General features: G+C 49.4%; 5 protein-coding genes and 1 non-coding gene across 6 annotated transcripts; 4 read left to right on the top strand and 2 right to left on the bottom strand.

The window, feature by feature from the left end:
• Positions 1–3: 3 nt before the first annotated feature.
• Positions 4–1772, top strand: J7337_001166 (uncharacterized protein; the record flags this gene model as incomplete). Its single annotated transcript, XM_044818910.1, has 3 exons — positions 4–623; positions 687–1569; positions 1626–1772. 3 exons carry the CDS (start codon positions 4–6, stop codon positions 1770–1772), a joined length of 1650 nt encoding a protein of 549 aa, XP_044686612.1.
• Positions 1773–2097: 325 nt separating this feature from the next.
• J7337_001167 lies at positions 2098–2179 on the bottom strand. Its single transcript has one exon. It is a non-coding gene; the product is annotated as a tRNA-Ser (tRNA).
• Positions 2180–3050: 871 nt separating this feature from the next.
• Positions 3051–5657, top strand: J7337_001168 (uncharacterized protein; the record flags this gene model as incomplete). The annotated part of the gene is made up of 3 exons (XM_044818911.1): positions 3051–3346; positions 3404–5332; positions 5381–5657. 3 exons carry the CDS (start codon positions 3051–3053, stop codon positions 5655–5657), a joined length of 2502 nt encoding a protein of 833 aa, XP_044686613.1.
• Positions 5658–6769: 1112 nt separating this feature from the next.
• J7337_001169 (uncharacterized protein) lies at positions 6770–7769 on the bottom strand (the record flags this gene model as incomplete). The annotated part of the gene is made up of 3 exons (XM_044818912.1): positions 6770–7473; positions 7529–7654; positions 7718–7769. The coding sequence occupies 3 exons, from the start codon at positions 7767–7769 to the stop codon at positions 6770–6772; spliced, it is 882 nt and encodes a 293-aa protein (XP_044686614.1).
• Positions 7770–8490: 721 nt separating this feature from the next.
• On the top strand, positions 8491–9938 carry J7337_001170 (uncharacterized protein; the record flags this gene model as incomplete). Its single annotated transcript, XM_044818913.1, has 3 exons — positions 8491–8683; positions 8709–9709; positions 9765–9938. The coding sequence occupies 3 exons, from the start codon at positions 8491–8493 to the stop codon at positions 9936–9938; spliced, it is 1368 nt and encodes a 455-aa protein (XP_044686615.1).
• Positions 9939–14351: 4413 nt separating this feature from the next.
• J7337_001171 (uncharacterized protein) lies at positions 14352–16673 on the top strand (the record flags this gene model as incomplete). Its single annotated transcript, XM_044818914.1, has 3 exons — positions 14352–16311; positions 16362–16500; positions 16565–16673. The coding sequence occupies 3 exons, from the start codon at positions 14352–14354 to the stop codon at positions 16671–16673; spliced, it is 2208 nt and encodes a 735-aa protein (XP_044686616.1).
• Between the last annotated feature and the right edge of the window lie 286 nt (positions 16674–16959).

The raw sequence follows: 16959 nt of genomic DNA on the forward strand, positions 1-16959 counted from the left end.
GCGATGCCAAAAGCGGCCTCTGCAGAGGGCCTCAAGCGTAAGAGGTCTTCTTCAACTCATGAGAAGCCCACTACTGAGCGACGAAAGAGAGCGTCGTCAACATCCAGCAATGAATCCGAAGATGCCAGCGCGAAAATTCTATCAATGGAAGAAGGGATTCTAGAGTCACGGAAGAACTATAACGACCTCACCATTCTGCTCAGTACTGCAAATGACTTAAAGAATGGGGGCCAAGAGAGCATGCTCTCTACAGTTGTCTTGTGCCGAATCTTTATCCGATTACTCACTCAGGGCTCTTTGATCGCCAAGAAGACTCTATCTGAGAAAGACCTTTTTATTGTGGGATGGCTGAAGGAGCGGTATGCCGAGTTCAAGAAAATTCTGGTTACTATTCTACAGGATGAAGAGTTGGCGACCCCAGCATTGACCTTGTGCATGAAAACGCTCAAGGCAGAGGGCGAGTTCCTTTATGACAAGGACGAGTACACATTCCCTCGAGCTTTCCTTCGAGAGATTGTTTCCTCATTATTCGAGAGCAAAAATGAAGATGTGATCAAGGCATATGTGGAAGAGTATGTGGAGCAATACGACGATATCCGCTACTTTACCTTCAATGCAGTCAAGTAGGTCTTCTCTGGTTCTTTTCAAACGCTAACTCAAGGAGCTCTCGACTGACCCTCACCTAGACACACTGTGGAGAAACAAGAAGGCAATGCTTCGCCAGAGCTCTTTGATCGATGCTTTGCGCTCTTGTCAGCTTTGGATGGTGTCCCTGAATCTGCCGATCAGCTTGAAGATTTCTTCGTTCCCAAACCAAAGAAAAAGACACATAATCTACGAAACGTCAATCAGCACAAGAAACAAGCTCAGGAGGCATGGCTATCTCTCATGACCCTTGTTGAGGAAAAGGACCAACGAAAGCAAATTCTCAACGTCATGTCGACCGTGATTGCTCCTTGGTTCACAAAACCTGAGTTACTTTCGGACTTTTTGACAAATTGCTACGATTCGGGCGGTTCGATGTCTCTTTTGGCTCTGTCCGGTGTCTTTTACTTGATTTCGGAACGCAACCTGGACTATCCCTCATTCTATACCAAACTCTACTCTCTACTCGACCGCGACATTCTTCACTCCAAGCATCGATCCCGATTCTTCCGTCTTCTAGACACATTTCTAGCTTCGACACATCTACCAGCAGCCATGGTGGCCAGCTTCATCAAGCGCCTTGCTCGTCTTGCGCTCAACGCACCCCCTGGAGCTATCGTTTTCGTGACTCCTTGGATCTACAACCTGCTCAAGCGTCACCCAACATGCACATTTATGATTCATCGAGAGGTTCAAGATCCAGAGATGAAGAAGCAAATTGAGGAGCACGGTGTTGATGATCCTTTCCTCCCCGAAGAGGCGGACCCTATGCAAACAGATGCGATAGAAAGCTGCCTTTGGGAGCTTGTTCAACTTCAATCGCATTATCATCCCAACGTTGCAACTATCACCAAGATCATCTCGGAGCAGTTCACAAAGCAATCTTACAACATCGAAGATTTCCTAGACCATTCCTATGCCACTGTAAGCCCCCATTGCCTCGGCAATATATGTAGGGAACTTTGCTAACAGTCACATAGCTCCTCGAAGCCGAGATGACAAAGGATGTAAAGAAGGCACCCGTTATCGAGTTCCACATCCCTAAAAAGGTCTTCATGCCAAATGGCGGGGAGGCTGAGGCCGAACCAGATAGCCTCCTAGTTAAATTGTGGGACTTTGGCAACTGAGGTTAATTGAGGATTATTTTTGATACCATGCACACACATGTCGTTCTGGCGGAGACCAGTTCATAGGGGAAAACACGGAACTCGGTACTACTCTGGTATATATCAGCAGAATATATGCTGATAATAATAGAAATTTAGACCTTCCATATCAGAGACAACATACCTCTAAAGTTCTGGATGTTTCAAGAGAGATGCCGAAGCCATACATAGTGAACCGAGACTTGGAACCAAGCAAGCTGAAGATCAAGTGACAATTTCCTATCTTGTACTTTGACATAGGTACGCAAAAAGATAAACATCCGACCCTGTAAGTGATCGGTTCCATCGACGCGGGCCTGATTCGAACAGACGCCTCCGAGGAGAATAGATTTCTAGTCTATCGCATTAGACCACTCTGCCACCGCGCCTTCGCTGAGGATTGATTCCGGTGAAAATTATTCAGCATCAGGATCATGTCTGCTCAGAAGCATGCCCTACCGTGTGGTTCGTCCATTGATGTTGTAGATGGAGATAGGCCTCGTGGTTTAGTCGCATCACTTGCATACTTACCTTATTAAGGTACCTAGTAGGTAAGTAGTAGATATTTTCAGACTAATACTGACCACAGAACAAGTCGGTGATTCAAGTGGTTCGATGAGTACCTCCTACCTTATCTTAGTGGGTAGGCAGGTACTTGTCGATCCAGTACCTGACCTTAGTCTACCGTACAGGTATGTACTTCAAGTAGGTATGTAACCTCCCTATATCACTGAAGACCATAATTCAATCACCCCAGACTGTGGGGATCCGTTGCCATTCTACAGCAACCTTATAAGTACATCGCCATGGAAAGGTAGGTTACTGCTCTGTCTGTTTGCAGCCCGCCCTCTTGGATCGCCGCTCAAGTTAGTACACTGTTTACTGTGAATGATCACGCGGACAGCAATTGTGGCCGTCGGTCGTTTACCACGACCAATATTGTACAGGACAAAGTGTAAGCGATGAGACGTCCATTTAGAAAAACCCGTTCATATCTTAACTCTAAAAAAACAAGGTGATTCTTGGCCTGCTCTTGACCTCCACTATCTCAAGGTTGTGTTATAGTGGGAACTACACTAAAATATTATCCCTGCCAACCATTGATGGCTGACATCATTACCTCTTCATTTGCAGCTCCAAGCGAGAAATCCCACCCTATTGCATTTCGGGCGTTGGTTGTCTTCCTCTCCTCCTCGGCCTTCTTCTCTTCTCTTCTCATACGTCTCAAAAACGCTCGTTCGCCCATTGAAGATATTCGCGATGTCTAGCAATCGTTTTGCCGACCTAGCAAGCACTAGCAAAGCGACTCCTCCTGCTTCGACCTCCAATCAACTCCAGGCTCCCGAGTCGTCAAATACCTCCAACGCATCCAAGGCAAGGAAGAGGAAGGGCCATCGCGGCGGCAGGAAGAAGCGAACGCGTAGAAAGAGTTTTGCGGCATTGGATGATGATGATCACGATGAGGATCGCGACGCCACAGGAGAGGGGTTCTTCAATCTTCCGAGAGCCAACTTGAGTAATACCAGTATAGATAGTGAGGCATTGCTGGATCATCGGTAAGCCAGACTGGCCGGGACGAGTTTTGAGGGCAATTTTTTAACAAAACCTTCTAGGGACCATCAACCATTGCGTCCCCGTCGAGCATCAACGACGCCAGCTGCCAGCGGCATACCAGTCTCACCTTACTCGGGTTCAGCCAGTAACCGGCTACGATCAATACCAGCTGTCTCTGCCGAGGAAGAGCATCCTGGCCATACACCGTGGGACGAAAATGCACCATTACTCGGCGAATCAGTGACTTCAGGTTACGGCGCAAGTGACGCAAGATCAAACCAAACGAGAAGTCGTCGCGCGTCTATCAAGTCTTCAACGACACGCCTAGGAACCTCGTCTGGGGCAAGAGATAACTACGATGTCAACGCCCCTCCATCCATGCCAGGCTCGCCTACTTTTGGTACCGCGGACCGTATAGAACTAAGCTTGGGGGATGTTATGATTCGGGATGGGCTTGGGGCAAGTCGCGACGACTCTCCGCATCGCATGATGGGTGACATCGACATTCTCTCCGATATGGAGGGCATGGGTGACAATCGCCCTGATATGGCCCGGCGAATGGCAACCGGAGCTGAGCAAGACGTTTGCTTTCCTGCTCCTGGGATGTCAGAGCTCGGAGATGACGATACACAATCGCAGGCTCATGAACACCGACAGTATCGCACGCGCCGCCGCCGTGGTCAATGGCCTGACTTATCTGTGCTAGAGGAATGGAGCCACATGGAAAAGGAGGACCGAACGGAGGAGCGCCGTGTCAAGAGAATCACAGAACCGCAGCTCATCAACGGCCGCTTGCGCCCTGTGCGTAAGGGATGGTATCAGACGGACGAAGAGTCCCCATATCGTTTTACCTATTTCAATGAGGAGTTCCAGAGCACAATCCACAGTCAGACTATCTCTGAGCTGGTTCAGCCTGGTGGTGGCTTCCGGGAACTGTTTGTTCCAGATCCTCGAGTTCTATCAGACGACGAATCAGACGAAGACGATATGGAACCTACACCTCTTCCAACAGGCTTGCGCCATCATAGCACTGCTCCAGAGGGTAACTCCAAAGTCCACACGCGCCAGCCATCATTGTCGACAGTTCATGATCACCATGACTTGCGCGAAGGGACTACGTCGCCACTCAAGGATCCTCTCGCCCATGTTGCTTCAAGAAGCGAATCTGGACGTGCTACACCTACTGGACGGAAGTCTGCGGATGAAAGTGTTCGCGTTTCTCAGAACACTTCAGGCGAACCAAAGGAAAGGACTGTCAGGTACGGAGAAAGACCAGTCTGGTGGCTTGATGTCCTCTGCCCAACCGAGCCTGAGATGAAAGTCATATCTAAAGCTTTTGGCATTCACCCACTTACTGCAGAGGATATTATGCTTCAGGAGGCTCGCGAGAAGGTCGAGCTCTTCCGACATTATTATTTCGTCAACTACCGGTCGTTCGACCAAGACAACAACAGTGATAACTTTCTTGAGCCAGTTGATATGTATGTGGTAGTATTTCGCGAAGGCGTTCTCAGCTTTCACTTCTCCAAGACGCCTCATCCCGCCAATGTCCGACGCAGGATCCGGCAACTGAAAGATTATCTCATTCTTTCTTCAGATTGGATCTCGTACGCTATTATCGACGACATTACCGACGTGTTTGCTCCCTTGATACAGAATATTGAGGACGAGGTTGACGAAATTGACGACGCCATCCTGAAGCTGCATTCGTCTGCTGATAAGCGACTTAACGAGACCTCCTCCAAGAATGATGATGCACTTACAAACTCAGATCCAAGCACAGATATGCTTCGGCGAGTGGGAGACTGCAGAAAGCGAGTCATGAGTCTATACAGGCTGCTTGGCAACAAGGCGGATGTAATCAAGGGATTTGCTAAGCGTTGCAATGAGCGGTGGGAGGTTGCGCCACGGTCTGAGATTGGTTTGTATCTCGGTGACATTCAAGACCATATCGTCACAATGACAGCCAACCTGGGTCACTATGAAAAGTAAGACTTTTCTCTACGATTGGAACTACATTTTGCTAACATGTACAGAATACTGGCTCGATCTCACGGTAACTATCTCGCACAGATCAATATACGGATGAATGAGCGTCAGGAACAGACGGCAGATGTTCTCGGCAAGCTCACTGTTCTCGGTACGATTGTGCTCCCCATGAACATCATCACGGGTCTTTGGGGTATGAACGTATGGGTACCAGGCCAGGAATACGAAGGAGACCTTACGTGGTTCTTCTGGATTACCGCTGGTCTGTTGTTCTTTGGTCTGGCATGCTACATGATTGCCAAGAGAGTGTACAACATTGTTTAAGACAACACAAACTTCTTGTTGGTGCATACGAATATTTATCAGGGGTAGGCATTAGTGCTTTCTTTGCACATTCTGATCCGCGGCACATGGCAAGGCACACAGCCAACTTGACCCTGCTGCTTCGTTCTCTTTGTCATTTGGTGTTTGGAGAGCTGTTTTGGAAAATGGATGTCTATCTGGGACTCGCTTTTCTGCGAACACGTATACCTCTGGGCTGTTAGAAAGGATGGGACTGCTTAGGATATTATTCTAAAGGCGGTGTTTATGGCTGAAGATTCGTACACGCAAAATTATCAAATCCACTACTATCATACTTAGTTCTTCTATGGACATGTTGTAGCACTAGATTCAGCCATTTTGCAGGTGTGGAACCAATTTGTACTGTTATTTGTTTTCACGACAAGCATTTGTTTAGTGTCCTTGCTTGGTTATCATCTCAATTCAGGTTCAGTCTGTATCATTTCCAGGAGCCACAAAACTTCAACCTCTCTTGCCAACCAGATCATTGTATTTAGGACCTATAATACTCAATCTGCGTGATTTCCAAAGGTCGTTTTCAAGTTCTCGCCACATTAACTATACTGAAACAGTATAACCACATATTAGATACTCACCCCTGGGGGAGCAAGAAAATATCAGATCTCAAGATATATTAAGGTATCATAGCAAATTCAGTATAAGGTTTACTAAAAGTATACTAAGTTATCCAAGTCTTTGTATCATTGAGGATCGAAGTTCTGAGTTTTCCTTCCCCCTAGCCACCCTATACCTGAACTGCACTTGAGTATCACTTGTTCTCACGGCACCAAGCCCAAAAGCCGCAAATAAGAAAGATGCTTCCACAACCCAATTAACGTGGAGTTATAATTGATCTCTCGTGCTTCTAGATTTACACGCATGTACATGCATATGTTACCCTACTTTCCGGTTATTGCCCAGAAATGGCTTCCTCCCTAACACTAAATTCATACCTGAGCCTGCGCCCGAACGCCTTATACACCGAATGTCGACCTGGCCAGGATATGGCGCGCCGTGGACATGTTGGATAATGTGTAATGGTTTGTGAAGTTTCTGATGACGCACATCTGAAACGTGCTGGAGAGTATGTGGGTCTACCTCCGTTGCCCAGCAAACGTAGCACGGAGAGCCAAAATCTGTTGCCTCTCTGCCTCAGGAAGCATGTCAATTTGGGACTGAGGGAGCTCCATCACTGCGCGCATTAAGGCATCGGGATCCTGCGCAGCTTGTGCGGGAGCCGCGACAGGAGCGGCAGCATAGGGCTGAGGTGGTGCCTGATAAGGCATAGCAGCAACAGGAGGAGTGTTGCTGGCAACCGGGTAGCTAGGCATGGGCGCAGGAGGGAACGCAGCGGGGGGAGCCCCAGGCTCAACGACAGACTGGATGGCTTCGGGAGAAACGAGTCCCATGAGGAGAAGAGCCTGGAATACAGCGTAGGCCAGCTGAGGCGCTTGTTGGAGGAGCTCGGTGGCGCGCTGCGGTTCGCTACTGGCAAGTGTCTTCATCTGGGAGAGAATATCGAGGAGTTGAGGAGGAGGAAGGGTTTCGAGCGTTCGTGAGATAGCGTCGGAGCACGAGACACCGTGAGGAAGCTCCTTTCCAGCAGGCAGAGGAGGAAGAGTGCTTGGCTGAGCACTGTAGCTGGGAGCTGCGCCATTAGAGACGTGCGGGTTGTAGTTAGATATGGCTGGGTCCTTGTCGTCATCGCTACTCTTTTGGTCGTTACTAAAATCGACGCGAAGCTTTCGTCCCATGATCTCGAAATCGTTCAGGTTGCGCACAGCGGACGACGCAGAATCTGCATGACTGGGTTAGAGAGATTGAGTCTTTTTAAGGGTTACTATCATCCATACCGGTATCCGGATAGTCTGCGAAACCGAATCCTTTGGGCCGCCCAGTCTCAGGATCATACACAAGACGGAATCGCTCGACTTTGCCTGCGCTGCTGAAAATGTCGGTGATTTGCTCTTCGGTCAAGCCTGGAATAAGTGTCAGATGCGATGCGGTGCGGCTTCAACTATGACAAGTGTGGTTGAACTCACCATAGGGGATATTGCCAACAAAGACGACGCGAGAGGGTGGTCTTGTCGACATATTGAAGTTTCTGTGATGCGAGCGTATCCGGAAGAAGAAAGAGAATTACACAAGTTAAAGAACTAAACAATTCTGGTCTAGGTTAAGTTTTATATATCACAAAGTGAAGATAAGAAGAGACGGCCCGAGTTGTGATGCAATGTCAAAGTCTGGGAGAAGTTATTGAATTTCTCAGCCTTGCCAATGAACAAAGGTTAGGCTGATGGGCAAACCTAGAGCTCCGGTGGAGACGATCAGCTGGCCATTCAAAACACAGAGTCAGCTGGGTCTCTGTTCCAGACTTACAGGCCCCAGAAGCCCTGAGTCAAACCCATCCTGGCCTAGTGCAAAATTAGAGGATACTAGACCCTGCAAAGCGCCGCTGGAGCTACTGTACGTTTTAGAAGAGGACGTCAGCCGCAGTTGGAAAAAGGTGGCCTTTTTGGATTTGGGGCAATCGACTGGACAACTTGTACTGTAATTCTGTTCTCGCATTTGCTTGGTGTTTCTTTTTCTTTGAATTGTTCGGATCCTCGAGTGCCAGGTGCAGATCCGCAATCAACAACGAGAAACTCCAGTCGATGCTGCCTCTCCTTTTTGATAGCTGATTGTTTTTTTTCACATACCCGTTACTCTATCTCGCCATCAACCCTCTCCTTTTTGATTGGCGCCTCAGTTACGGATACCCTCGACTTACAACTGCAACTGCTGCGCTGGCTTTCATCGTCGCAAATAGGTCATCATGCCTCCGAAATCGAGATTTACAAGGCTCGATGCCTTTACCAAGACGGTCGATGAGGCAAGAATCCGAACGACAAGCGGTGGTATCGTCACTATCGTGTCGCTACTAGTGGTCCTGTTCCTGTCATGGGGTGAATGGGCAGAATATCGACGCATTGAAATACACCCGGAGCTCATTGTGGACAAGGGAAGAGGTAGGAAAGCCTTTGCTATTCCTAGACACAAAGCGTAACTTCCGCTCGAATGCTGACATACTGTGGCTTACAGGAGAGCGCATGGAGATTCACTTAAACATCACATTCCCCAAGATGCCCTGTGAGCTCTTGACTCTTGACGTTATGGATGTGTCTGGCGAACAGCAACACGGAGTCATGCACGGAGTGAACAAGGTCCGCCTCCAGCCTGCTAATCAAGGGGGTGCTGTTATCGATATCAAGTCTCTTGCGCTACACGACGAATCCGCTGACCATCTCGATCCTTCATACTGTGGTGGTTGTTACGGCGCTCAGCCTCCTGCCAATGCTCGCAAGGCTGGGTGCTGCCAGACTTGCGACGAAGTCCGCGAAGCCTATGCGCAGTCATCGTGGGCCTTTGGCCGTGGCGAGGGCGTTGAGCAGTGCGAGAGAGAACACTATGGCGAGAAGCTGGATGCCCAGCGCGAGGAGGGATGCCGTATCGAGGGTGGCCTGCGCGTGAACAAGGTCATTGGTAACTTCCACTTTGCTCCCGGCCGCAGCTTTAGCAGCGGTAACATGCATGTCCACGACTTGAAGAACTACTGGGATGTCCCCAAGGGCAAGGCGCACGACTTCACTCATTACATCCACTCTCTCCGTTTCGGACCTCAACTGCCCGACAATATTGCCAAGAAGGTTGGCACCAAGAGCTCGCTTTGGACCAACCACCACCAGAACCCCCTCGACAACACGCGCCAGGAGATCCACGACCCCAACTTTAACTTTATGTACTTCGTCAAGATCGTGCCTACCTCCTACCTTCCTCTCGGCTGGGATAACAAGGGTATCAAGATTGCTGGTCTCTTGCAAGACGACAACGCTGGCCTTGGAGCCTACGGTTACTCTGAAGATGGCAGCGTCGAGACTCACCAGTACTCTGTGACTAGCCATAAGAGAAGTCTGGCGGGTGGTAACGATGCCGCTGAGGGCCACGCAGAGCGTCAGCATACCAGTGGTGGTATTCCTGGCGTCTTCTTTTCCTACGTGCGTACATGTATCCTGGCACTAAAAGCATACCTCGAAGCTAACATCCGTCTAGGACATCTCGCCCATGAAGGTCGTTAATCGTGAGGAGAAGGCCAAGACATTCAGCGGTTTCCTGGCCGGACTTTGCGCCATCGTTGGTGGAACCCTGACTGTTGCTGCTGCTGTGGATCGAGGACTGTTTGAGGGTGCGGCCCGTATCAAGAAGATGCGAACCAAGGACCAGTGAAAGGGAAATTAGCCCGTTCAAGTCTACAATGCGAGACCAGCTCGGTTTGGCGAATGGGATTCGACAGAGGTGTCCATCGGTGGGAGCAGTTGCATGTAGATATTGCAAAAGTCCAGTGCTATATGCGTTGGCGGCGGGTAGGCGTTCTGGAATAGTTGGGATTTGAGCAGCGCTGTAAAGAACATGAGACTGCGAATTGAATATACTTGAGATTCATGCGCGAAATCTTGATCGAGTCCATTTGAAGAATGATTTGACGTAGGATGATCCTAAGGATGTCTCATGAAGCGGCTAGAAACGAAACTCGCTTCTATCCCTAGTTCCAACGGCCATACAAGGGAGGATTTATTGAGATCTGCAAACTCACAAGCATGGGACATGGGGGAGTGTGGGAATTTCTTGAGCTTGTCTTCTGAATCAACTCCGTATTGCCGGGGGATCGTGGAAACCATAACCATGGAGTCGATCTTTGCTGACTTTGTACCTGACAAGAAGGGCGAGCACGGAGATTAGTGACGAGATAGAGATGACTGTACGTAAGCAAAGAAAGCGAATCGTTTTCGCTAATTTTGTTGCTCTATCTGACACCAAGACTCAGCTAGGGTTCCATGATGTCGTCGTAGTGAGAAGCGGCAGTCAGAAAGGCGAATGTTGATCTCCGAAGAGGGTGTTTGGTTGGTTTTTGATGATGCAGAGAAGCAACATTATGAAGAATGAGATACGGGCTGCTCTGGCCACTTACATTTGGGCGTTGTACGATGATCTAACGTTCAGAACGCCAGCTTGACTAGTTCAAAAGGGCTGCAGAGAGTAACACTGCATTGATTGGCTCTCTAGTTTAGCATAGATGATAACCTCGAAAACTCAATCTCAAATCAAGCCAACTTTGCTGCTTTTTGGCCTTTTCACGTCGAAATATCATCTTACAAGTGAGCCTCTGGTTAAGGAGACCAGTACAGTCATGAAACCCAAAATCACTATAAATATTGATATGAGCAGCCATGATAGTGGTGAAATGGTAGCCACATGCAGCAATGAGAATCGAGTTGTGATACGATTCCACTGTTAGCCTTGTACGTCACTGCAAGTGCCCTTGCATGGATGATGTCTGTAGAAAGTTTCGTGATACGCAGATGACTTGGTTGTGACATCTCGATCCAGCTAGTAGGTGGAGTTGATATTATTTTATATTTGCGTACTCCATACGCCTCATCTCAATACGCGTCAGATGGTTAGTCTACTGTTATTGATTGAGATCGAGGCATGGTTCATATGAGAGGATGAGATAGACTGGATGAACACGCGTGCAGTTTGCCTTGATACCAGTCCAGTCCTGGTTTGCCGAGTTGCTCATTAGCGCAACACATGGGCTGCTAAAAGAAGAAGAAAAAAAACACCCGTGGCGGAGAAATACTCATGCCCAGGTACGAAATGGTGGAGGCTTACATATTATCAACGAGTCACCAGAGCCGTCGACTGTACGGATAGTCTCTTGAATCTGTATCCATTTTGGATGGACGACAATCGTCGTCTAGACCATTTTCAAATGGGCCCAGGGTGGAAATAGAGCATTCGGTAAAGCAATCCTGGTTTATCTAGTTAATGGGATCGCAATGCAAATCAAAGCAAAGCAAAGGGGGCACTGAAGAGGCGCGGTCGACCCAGCCCGGGCTGGACTTGTAAACACCACGCTAAAAAGGTCTTTGATTTGTTTCTACTGGGAGTTTGTGAGGCTGAGGATGACTCAGGATGAGATTGACGATACGCTAAGCATTGGAGGATATGCCAATTGGCAATGTGGTTACTGGCTTGTGATTGTTATATTCGTTGACGGAGAGGGAGAGGACCGTAATCCGTAACATCTGTATGGACAAGACCTAAGATTACGATGAAGTACGAATCTCGTTCAACTAGCACACCTCATGCACAAACGAACAAGTACCCCAGACCTAGCGTTGTGGCTGCAACAGAACTGGTCCCTGGACAGCGCCAGAACCCGGAAGCGGCTTGAAGTTGGTGGGGTCTCGCCAGCCGGCCCCTGGCTGGCGTCTCATTGTCGCATTGCACCTAGCAATGGCTTTTTGTCTTGTTGTTTTGAAGCCTCGGGAGGTCAAGATAAAGCAATAATTAAGGTATTCAACAACGGACTTCGACAGACGCTAAGGGCATTGAGTTTATCTACCAGACACATGAGACAGTACTCTATCAAGCACACAGTCTGGCAGTACCTTGTGTCTACTATATTCCCTGCTCATGCAAGTACTAACGTGCCTTATCATCATCGCTGTTGTGTTACCACGGTTGCTGGTCGTTTCCTCAAAGGCAGCGAGATTAAAGATGCGTGTGGGCAACTTTAGTATGAGACTTAATGATTGCCTTTCCGAGTAAAGTGAGGCAGCCTCTGTCTAATTTACCGGACTCTTCAACGCAAACATGGACCACCCCTTGTTGGTGTATCTTACCTACCTCGAAGAGGTTGCGTCTCCGTCTTGAGTGGGTTCGTTCCCGTCAAGACGAAAATGAAGCATTGCTCAATTCTAGATAGGCTTGCTGGCTAGTTGTGGATTCAGAGTCAATAGTGAACGCCCCTTCTGGTCATGAGGTGGCCCGTCTTGGGCAAGTTTAGTTTCGGAGGAATTGAGTTGTGAACAGTAAGGCATGTTAAGACAGCGCGGGGGGGAATATCAGATCAGTGTCATAGTGCCATCAAGAGTGCTCGTATTTGAGGCTCTAGACCATTGATACGATGCTGCGGCTGAGGAGAAAACTGTCAGGCTAAGGCTTCCTTATCAAGTGGCGAGAGGGGGCTTTACGAGGGAGATATACTCTGTACAATAACGAGATTCATCCCACAAGATCAGATTGGATCGTGTTGAAGAGGCATGGGTGTGGTGTGGTGTGGTATCTGCAGGTAGGTACGGATAGTTTTAAGGGGTCGTCCACCCATGTGGATGGATGGGCCTTGCGCAAGGCTTCACATTGTGCAACTCAATGCCCTCATGTCTTCACGAACCAGACATCATAGTCACACAACGCTCAACATCTTCCTGCAGTGCTTTGTTCCCAATTCAGTAATCATGTCTTTTGGAGTGTCGCATAGCCCAACGCCTCTAGCTTCCCTTGGAAGTCGGACCTCAGGACCTCTGACTCTCTCCACCTTCTTTCTTAATTTATGGATGGATGGATCATGGATCCAGCAGAAAAGGGACGGGTTCCATGGATCCTTGATCCATCCCATCCATGCTGCCTTCTAACGCTCCACCCTCCCTTTCTTCCATCAAATCCTGACTGACTCTCTTTGCACTGGAACCAATAACCACTAGGTACCTAACGAAGCTGCACAGGGAACGTAACTTAATTAGTGCCTTCAATGTGTCGTTGCTGCTTGGGGGCCGGGCTATGGGTGGTGGTCATGTACCGTTCCTTTGCATCCATGGGGGTCTAGCTAATGGATGTCTTTCCGGCATCGTACTTTAATTAGGACATTAGGTCGGGTAGATTAGTAGCTCTCAGACCCCTTCACCTTAAACCTCCACTACCTCCCACCCAACTTTACGCACCACCTCACCACCCGGTATCTGTACATACATACCTCTCGTCCAAGACAACTTAGCCCTGTGACGCCGCCAGTGTTCGCTGTCACTTACATACGTATTGTTTGAATTGTACACGCACTCGCCGCTCTTTTTCTCTTCTTTCCAATTCTTCTTTTGGTTTCGCTCTCACTTTCTGTGGCTCTGCTCTTTCGATTTCCAAGCCTACCTACTGTACCTACCTGCATAGCTCAACGTCATTCACTGTCGTCCGTCACCCCACGAGGATCATCAACAACGACCATTGAAGCCGATTAGCACAGTACCCCGAATATACGACCCGGCAGCGCGTCGCATTACCATCGATCTCGCAGCGCCCTCTCTTTCCAACCGACGACTTCATCTGGTCTTCTGGCTCTTTGCTTGTTTCAACTTTGTTCCAGCGACCATCTCCGTATCACAATTCGCATAGCGCGGCCTGCGCAAGTTCCCTCCGACGCCGATCCCTTCTTGGCTACTACCTCTCGCCCTCGACTCGTCGTCATTCTTGACGTCTGTTAACCATTACACATTCTTTGCCTTCTTCCGCCAAGATCGACAGCAGGCCTCCGTTTTGCACTGCTTTATGCTCTCACGCAATATACTGGCTTAGACAATCGCTTCTTCGAGTCATAGAGATTTGCGACAACTTGTTCACTCTCACATAAACTCGGCGCAGCAATCCTTCGACCTCCCCTAACTCTGTAGATTTCGAGCGCTCTGGAACTATACCGAAACGACTGTCGTCCTGTTTTTTTTGCATCTGTGCTTGGCTTCGCAAGTTCCTGGTCTGCATGGAAACACGCCTCCATACCTAGACTTTTGTTCTCAAGCGACCACCATGTCGTCACGTCCGTCTCTACTGGATTTGCGATCGGACTCTTCCAGCTCCAACCTTTCTACAGTCTCTAAACCCTTGCGCTCACCTCGCCTCCATGTTGCTGGCGAAGTCCCTCCTGAGCTGTCCCCCTTGGACGCTTTCGCCATGCAAAGCCGCCTGCTCGCAAGGCAATTACAAGAAAGCGCCAAAGAGGGCAACCGAATGAGTCGCCTTCCTCCTCTGACCATTGAGAGCCCATTAATCGTTCAGGGTCGCTCTGAGTACTTTCGCTCATTGTCACAAGATTCAGGCTCTGAGGCCGGTGATCATCCCCCTCTGCGCCCTAGTTCTGGTCTCGCGGTAAGGACAGAGGTGGAGGATGCCTTCAGCGATGACGCTGAGCGCCCTGTGTCTATGCATCCACGAATGAGCCGAATACCGCCGACTCCCGATGAAGAGGTACCCGCAGTGCCTCCACGAGCTCCGTCTCGAGGACGGGTTTTGGATCACATTGATGAGACAGGCTCATTTTTCGGCGCCAGGAGGGAACGATCGCCCTCACCGTTACATAGTGATACGCAGTCACAGTTTGACAAGCGAGTTGAATCATCTCCGTCTCGGAAAGACGACGCTGCCTCACTACTATCTGCCCGACGACCAAGCGGCTCGATCAGCGAATCGGTCACCGGTTCACCAGAAAAGCCCAAGCATTCATATGATGAACTTGGACTGGCGCCACCTCTGACTTCATTTCATCCAAGACGACGTACACCCAGCAATGTGTCATCTCCAGCATTGCCTACTGACGAGGATGGCTCGGGTGGCATGGCGGCTTCGTTTCACTCACTGCCTCCACGGAAGCTATCTTCTGCAAGTGCAATGACCTCCCCTGCGGTGGGCTCTTACCGACGATCTCCTTCCATTGGCTCCGAATCCTCTGCGCTCCCTCGACCGTCCTTCAACTTTTCAAGACCTATGAGCAGGTCTGGCACACCTGGTATGGAGCAACCCTTGAGACAAGCTTCCTCTGATAGCCAACCTTCGTTCATTTTGGCTGATGAGTCGGTTCATACACCAGTGAGCATGCACAGTGAGGCATTCCTTGAGCAACAGGCCGAAGACCGTGACAAGGGTGCACCATCCTACATCTATTCCAAGTTTTCACTCCCGAGAGGCAAGGCCATTCAACGCGCGGAACCAGATGAGCATAATCCACAAGCTTCCTTCCATTGGGAACAGCCCATGGTGCCCCAAAGCGACGTCCACCGATTTGAGAATGCCCCTCCACCCTCTCCTCCCACTAGACCTACAAGCTCCTCCGCCAATACCGTCCCAGACGATTCCCTGGCATCGGGTAGCTCAATGCCAAAGGCATCAATTGAGTTGAGGAAGGTTCAATCTGAGACGACACCACCACCGATGCCCCAGCTATCTCCAACTGCAAGTAGACTATCTGCCGAGGAGCCGCGCGCATCAGAGGATGCGCCTAGAGGCCGAGGTCGAACGCCCGTTTCAATAGCCACCAGTGACACAGCAAGCACGATCAAACCGCCCCCAACAGCTCGCTCGACAGCGCCTACAGCATCGGAAATGAGTGCAGAAGAGCACTTGGCGAAGGGTATCGCATGTCACGAAAGTGGGGATCTGAAAGAATCCACATACCACCTCAGATATGCAGCACGTCTAGGCGACCCGACCGCTATGCTTCTCTATGCGCTTGCCTGCCGTCATGGATGGGGTATGCGTGCTAATCAGAAGGAGGGCGTGGAATGGCTTAGAAAAGCCGCGGAATGCGCTAGTGTCGAGATCGCGGATGATGAAAGTCATGTAAAGGAGGGTAAGCATGTTGACGTTGTGGAACGAAGAACTCGAAAAGCCCAATTTGCTCTGAGCATTTACGAATTGGGAGTAAGTCACATGAATGGCTGGGGTATTGAGCAGGACAAGTCACTGGCTCTCCGCTGCTTCGAGATCGCCGGTAGTAAGTCTCCCAGATGAACCATTAACAGCCAATTGCTAACACGACCTTAGACTGGGGCGATGTCGATGCGCTGGCTGAAGCTGGCTTCTGCTATGCACAGGGTATTGGATGTAAGAAGAATCTGAAGAAGAGCGCCAAATTCTATCGCATGGCTGAAGCCAAGGGTATGAGCATGGTTGGGAATAGCTGGTTAGTCTCGACAACCAGAACATATAACCTGGAATATACCCTCGTACTCACTAACGTTAAACAGGATTCACAAGGCCAAATATGATGACGACGGCGAGTCAACCGCGCCCAAGAAGGACAAAAAGAAGGCCCGTAGCAAATCTCGAACCAGAACCATGTTTGGACTGAAGTGAGCTCACGAGCCGCTTTAGTGACACGCCTACTATGATAATGATGACATCTTCGACATACCCATTTTAATCGGAGTTTTTTACTGGTTTTCCATTGCATTGGGGGTTTCATGGGGATTAGGAGGAATATTCTTGTGCTCCCTGTAACGTTTGCTCAGGGCTGGAACTTAGCCAGGTTAAGGGGCTGGATTCGGTATCGTGTTCAGCGTCAGATTCTAGATGAGGACTTTTAGTGGATATACCCCGACGAAAGGGTGATATGGGATTCTTATACCTATTCCATGCACAG

This window comes from Fusarium musae, chromosome 1, assembly GCF_019915245.1.
Source record: "Fusarium musae strain F31 chromosome 1, whole genome shotgun sequence".
Taxonomy (NCBI): domain Eukaryota; kingdom Fungi; phylum Ascomycota; class Sordariomycetes; order Hypocreales; family Nectriaceae; genus Fusarium; species Fusarium musae.